General features: G+C 42.5%; 1 protein-coding gene across 1 annotated transcript; it reads right to left on the bottom strand.

Moving 5' to 3' along the window:
- Positions 1 to 1,226: 1,226 nt before the first annotated feature.
- LOC124704473 (purine permease 3-like) lies at positions 1,227 to 6,481 on the bottom strand. The gene is made up of 2 exons (XM_047236728.1): positions 5,702 to 6,481; positions 1,227 to 1,792 (listed from the first exon to the last, which is right to left on the bottom strand). The coding sequence occupies exons 1-2, from the start codon at positions 6,464 to 6,466 to the stop codon at positions 1,460 to 1,462; spliced, it is 1,098 nt and encodes a 365-aa protein (XP_047092684.1). The 5' UTR covers positions 6,467 to 6,481; the 3' UTR covers positions 1,227 to 1,459.
- Between the last annotated feature and the right edge of the window lie 263 nt (positions 6,482 to 6,744).

Here is a 6,744-nt window from a genome sequence, read left to right as displayed (position 1 = left end):
GTGCCATCCCGAGATGGCGGTGGGTCTGCCACAATCTCGCTGTACAGCACCTCGTCGTCGCTATTGTCCTCACTCCTAGCACCATACGGCGAAGAAGGAGTGGAGAGGAAGGGCTCATGGCCCTGTAACACTGCCAGCGCTCCCAGCCCAACACCACTTTGGCCATCCGGTCCGACAGCATTGCCAGGCCCAGCACCGTGAGCAGCCTTGGGGGGCGGTGGGCTGGCGAATGCATCTAGGCCCAACAACGGCCGAGGTACAAACGGGCCCGCCACGTCATCCAACGCCCCTGTTTGGAGGGAAGGGGGATCCTCTGCCGCCGATTTGCACGCAGGGGTGGGAAAAGGAATCTCGCTTGATGAAGCGCCTCCAAACATAACGGTGGCGTCACCAGTGCGCATGAGCCACTATCCTCACTACCGATGGAAGCCGGCGGGCCAGACTAGGGCGCCAACCAGATCTGGCACCCCAAGCTGCAGATGCCTGTCGAACCTCGCCGGTCAGCCTCCAGCCCACCCCGACACGGCGAGAAAGGAGCTTGCTGGTGGCCGCTGAAGATGACATCAAGGGGGGGGGGGCGCTGCAGATGCCAAACACCGCCTGGACGTGCCGGTCTCGGAGCCTGAGGCCGAGCATCCCCTACCAAGATCCCGCGCCACCGGGGATGTTGCGCCTTCAAGAGGAAATGGAAATGGAGAATACCAGGCTTAGGGCATGTAATGCCGAACTGATTTGTAGAATTGTAGGATGGATGCCCTGGCTAGGAAAATGAAAGTAATGAAGAGAAGGTGGGATGGTCAATGCAACTATTTTTACCACTCAGTCGTAGAAGGGAAGACCCATGTACGAGATAGACATTCTCAACCTGAAGCTAGTGTGCAGCCCCTTTTCGAAGGATACCTAATTCTCGGCAGCCCATGCTCGATGCACCTTTCGGTCAAAATTTCTGGTGTGCCAACCTGTCCTGTGCTAACTCCTCGAAGTGCAGCAACTCCTACTCCCAGCATAATTGTTGAGGTGACATCTCATCTCATCATACCTTGTCCCCTTTGCTTTCTACACAGTCTATTGTCTCTTTTCTGAATTATGTTTTGATCTGTCCACCAAAAGTTGAAGCATTGCAATTATAGTTTGCATGTCTTGGCAACACACAGTTGCTGCTTGTATACCGCCTATTGTATTTGACACATGTGTAAAATAATGTACATATATACACACACATGAAATAGACTAAAAATATGTTGATATCACATTTCATTAACAATCCACACATTACAACAGGTAATATATCTATGTTTCATTGAAAATAGAGTCAATCGCAAAAAATAAGTTGTGGATGAAACTCTGTCACAAGGTTTGATGACAAACAAATCCAGGAAGCTCACGCTGAGTATGTATGTCGGCTAGTGTACAAATTACACGAGAAATGCACTCAATATGGAAAAATATATACTATGGTTTAAACGGCGAAATGCTCTGTAATCGGTGGTATGTCAGATTGTTTTGCATTTGTCTGGATCTCGCCATAGAAGTACGAAACGAAACCCCATAGTGAGAGGCCGAGAGCGACTCCTTTGGTGCCATTGAAATGCTCATGGAAAAATATGACCGCGAACACCTCCGTAACTGATATGAGCAAGGTCATGATGACACCAGCGAGAAGCGCTGAGCCATAGAAGATAGCACCAATTATGCCAAGGAAGAAGAACTGGAAAACAATGGCGGCTCCAACCAACAAAGAGTAGTAGCCCAGTTGGCCAAGGCCAAACTCCTGGGCTTCGCGTGGGATAGCCTGCATTGTGACACAATCCTTAACTTCTTCCAATCAAGTTCATGTTCAACAAAAGTAAAATATAAATGTATAATCATTGGATTAGAAAGTATGTTGAATATGGAAAATTGCACCAAATTCTACTATATGAACCACGTGCAACTTGCATGAACTAAAAGTATGACATTATCTTGCCTCGTGTGAAAGAATCCTTTGCACCCGACTCACCAAACACACTCTGTACATAAGTTTTAAGCATGAAAGCTAAGGATTCTCATAGCCACATATTCCTTACACCCGCCGACCCTCGGGTGTCTTAAGGCCAAATAGAAAGAATTTAAAGACATCGAAGATTTGCTTATTTCTTTTAGATTCTATATTTCTAATCGCTAAAGAAAATTGTGTATCACTATTATGTACTACTTGATACAATAAATATGTATGGTATTGATTTTTTTAAAAAAGATAACTAATTGCTGAGATTCTTGCACACTTGATTAATATTCATTCTTATCAGTCTAACACTCCCTTCCATCCCGAGTAGTAGAATAGTTCAGAATTTGTAAACAAGGAGAATTTTGATGCCATGTTTTTTACAAAGATAAAAATTATCATGATGTTTTTGAGATGGATGGTAAGAAAGAGTAAACATAATTAGTAGCTAGATTGGAAGGTTATGTTTGTGAAGTGGAGAGGACGTCATCTACATCTTGATAAGTAGATGAACATGATTTTTACGGACGGGCGGGCTCATCTTGACACACGCGGACGACCCATGAGGAAATGAGGCTCATGCATGATTCAGATCCTTAGGATCATGCATGGATCTAGCATGCAATCATACACCGTTAGGTGCCTGGACATCTAGGTGCTACTACCTCGGTACACGTATTATTATAAGGTCAGAGATCCTTTTTTTAATTATTGTTAGGGACTACTAGGTGCTGCTAATTCACTTGTATAACCATTTGAAGATTAGATAAATATTGTGCAATAACAAAAAAAAATTGATAGAATAGTAAATAAAAAATTGTCCTAAGAAATGTCTTAACTCATTTACTCTCTTGATTATGGGCTACTTGATGTTCTAGGTGTTCTCAAATATGCCATATATATTTTAGGCGGACACCATCTTCAAGATGTACCTTTGATTTTTTTAAATATAATAGAAAAAACAAACATAAATAAATGATTTTTGTTCAAAAATTTAATGATACTATTTTTTTATCTCTGCGATATTCTAGAATTCGACATATATTGAATCGAAGGTAGTCTTAATTTTATCTGTTTTCACTGCGTGATATTCCACACTTCGACCCGTTTGTTCTAAAATCTCATTCACATGCATAGTTTTGTACCATATTATGATGACTCTATGGTAAACGTACAAAAATCCGTTTTCGCTAATAATTTGTGGTCCGGCCGATTCTCCTAATTTTCCATTTGGCTTTGAACTGTGTCTAATTAAACATCACTTGAAATAGTAAATTAAGCTAGACTATATATAAAAATGAAAAATCTGTAGTTGTACATCCTTCATAAAGGTTTACTATTTTTTACTATTTCTTAAATCAGATTCACCTTATTTGCTCCAAGTATTTGTGATCCAGTCAATACTCAAAATTTGCCATTTCGATTATGAACCGTGTCTAATTAAGCATCACTTGAAGCAAATAATTAATTATAATAGTATCTTTACAAATCTTTAAATAATATATAGATATATAGCCTCCATTGAAGGTTGTAGTATTTGTAAAATGATGTTCTAGGATTAACCATAAATTTCTCACTTATATTTTTTTTATAATATTTAAAATTTCACAACTATAAGTAATTTTATTTTCATCTATGTATAGTAGCCATAAAATACACACACCTATTGAATGGTTTAATTTGTCATATCTCATTTGAGATACTGAGAAGGCATTAATCAAAAACAGATATATTGACATAAGCTGATGCTTCAGACACTACGGGAAAACAAGCCTTTGCTGTGCAACTATTTGCACGGCAAAGGGCCCTATATGTCTGATAAAGACTTTGATGTGTGTCAAACATGTTTTATCTAAAAAAAAGGCCCTAAACTGGCCGGTCTGGGATTTGAACCTAGAACACATAGTAGAGAAAGCGTGTAACCTTGCCACTGGACTAAGTGTTCGTTTATTGATAACTATACCACACCACGTCTTTTGAGCTGAGAAGAAATCCAGTTTTAACCTCTTTGCCGTGCGCTTACACTAGGCAAAGGCTTCTTTGCGGTGCGTTTGTTAAAAACACTAGGCAAAGGCGTGCACAGCGATGCCTTTTGTGCTTTGCCGTGTTCGGCGACTTTGTCGTGCACCTTGATACGGTTTTGCCGTCGATATTTTCTTTACCGTGCTTCCTGAGGGGTCTTTGCCATCCAGAGGTCTGTGTCGTACGTTTTTCTTCATTCTTTGCCATGCGGCCATTCTTTGCCGTGTAGTTTCGTACCATCGCACGGTAAAGATTTCTTTGCCGTGCGCAGGCCGCATGACAAAGACGCGCCGGTGAGACAAGAACGTCAAAATGATGGAGTATACACATATGCATGTATAAGCAGTATCTAGCTCTAGGCTCTCTATTGCATATATATACTCCATTTGTTCCCAAAATAAGATGCCTACAGTTTTTGGGCAAATCAAATATTTTGAAGTTTGATTAACTATATAAAAAGTGTCAACATTTTATAATGTTAAATTAATATTGTTGGAATCATCATGAAATTTATTTTCATATCGTGTGCATTTGGTATTGGAGCTATTGATAATTATTTCTATATAGTTGATCAAACTTTTAAAATTAACTTTAACTAAAAATTATATAGGCATCCAATTTTATGAAGGGGGGAGTATGCACGAATTCTTTGTGCTTGCTCGTGCGAGCAATCTCCATGCATGGAGTGGATCATCATCCTCAACCTTTTGCTGAGAGAGATAATCAAACGTATTGGCCAGTTTATATTTTATAAATATCCAGTCATTACTACCGAGCCACCACGTTCTAAGCTTAGTAGAGTATGCCTTTTCTTTTCTTTAATGGACGCGAATAGAGTGACTCCGTGTGAAGATATGTTTTTGACACGGTAATATAATTTAAATTGTAAACAACTCTATAGATCTGTTTCGTTTTTTTACATCTTCTCTGGTTCGGTAGTTTCCAATTCTCCATATTTTATACGTTCTGTCATGCAAGAGACCATGTCAGCGGAGCTAGGTTACGCAGTTATATGAGTATTTATCTGTTGCTAATTTAAGTCATAATAATCATTATTATATGTAACTATTACATGTAATTCAAATGATAGACCTTTTTTGTGAAAACATTAAATGATAGACTTGTATATTGATTTTAGTGTATACCACTCTGTTCCATAATACAAGCCGTTTTAGCAAACTATTTTACCAAAATGGCTTATATTATAGAATGAAGGTAGTAATAGATAATATATAGATAAATAGATACATGTCCCGAGTAGTAAATCATTCAAAATTCCCAGAGTGGAATAAAGTAATCATGATCTTTTTCAATGGATGGGAAGAAAAATCAATAGAATTAATAGCTAGAGTGGAAGATATATATTTATTTATAAAAACTTGTGAATTTTGAGTTTTTGGCGGGTGAGCCCATCATGGGATACTGGGACCACACCCATGGGGATCATGCATAGTTAAGAGCGTGACGATCATGTATATACTTGTGGCATGCAATGATATACGCGCGCTATTTAAGTGCATCGACATCTTGGTGACTTGTATACTTCATAACTATACCCACGAGGGGTGCTGTACCGACACGGAAACAGACAGTATCATGTACTCCTCCGGGTTTTTTGTTGTCTCCTGTGACTCTGGCCATCCATGTATGCTTCCTGCAGTGCAGTTGACAATATATGCAAGGTTGACTACGTACTTGGAAATCCTTGTTGACGATCATCCCGATGATGCAGAAAACGGTTGCGCCGATGCCGATGACGACCTGCATCTCCAAGACGAGACTGTACGAGCCGGCCGACCTGCCAGCGGCAGCGAGCCGAGCCTGGCTGAGCTCCATGAGGGGCAGCACGAGGCCGTACGTGGCCGCCGAGCCGATCGTCATGGCGAAGCCAACATAGTACGCGGCACGCGACACCCCCTCCGGGCGGTCGGATCCGGCGCCGTTCATCCCCAGCATGGCGGCGCCGACCGTGAGCAGCACGACGGCGTTAATGGAGAATGCGGTGAAGCGCTGGCGTACGACGACCAGCGCGAAGAAGGCCGTGAAGACGAGCTGCGTGGAGATTAGAATGGAGGAGGTGGACACCGGGAGGTCGGCGAGGCCGTAGGCGTAGAGGAAATCGCTGAGCCCGATCCCGACACCCAAGGCGGCCGACACGGCGAGGAGCCAAGGAGGCAATAGGAAAAGAGGCGAGCAACAGTCTTTGCGGCGGCGGAAGATGAGATGAGGGAGGAGAAGGGGCCATCCGGATGTCTGGAGGAAGCTGGAGAGCCACTTGCGGCTACCGCCGTGGACGAAGTAGGAGCGGAGGATGAGCGGGCCGGCCACAGCGCCGATGCCGATCATCACGATATTGACGATGGCGAGCGGGTTGCGGTGGAGCGGCGGCTGCTGCTGCGGGGCTGGGGTACTAGTTTCTACCTCCATGGCGAGCGGAGCTGGGCTGCTTTCTGCTTCCATCGAGCAAGACCAAAGACGTGCATACACTACAGCCTACACAGTCGATTACATACTTATAGTAGTATTATACAGTATAGCACACTTGCTCAAGTGTATTACCAAAATACGGGGAATACTATATTATTATTCCAATTTAGGCAGTGCATTGAAGAAATCTCAACGCTCAGCTTTCCAACTAACTTATTCAATGCCACTAATTGTACCTACCGTGTCTCACCCGCGGCATCATTACATTTTCTACGAGATACGGTTGAAGTCGGCATCCACCATGCCACTAC

The sequence above is a fragment of the Lolium rigidum genome, chromosome 3, assembly GCF_022539505.1.
Source record: "Lolium rigidum isolate FL_2022 chromosome 3, APGP_CSIRO_Lrig_0.1, whole genome shotgun sequence".
NCBI lineage: Eukaryota > Viridiplantae > Streptophyta > Magnoliopsida > Poales > Poaceae > Lolium > Lolium rigidum.
This window is presented reverse-complemented; position numbering and strand designations above follow the sequence as displayed.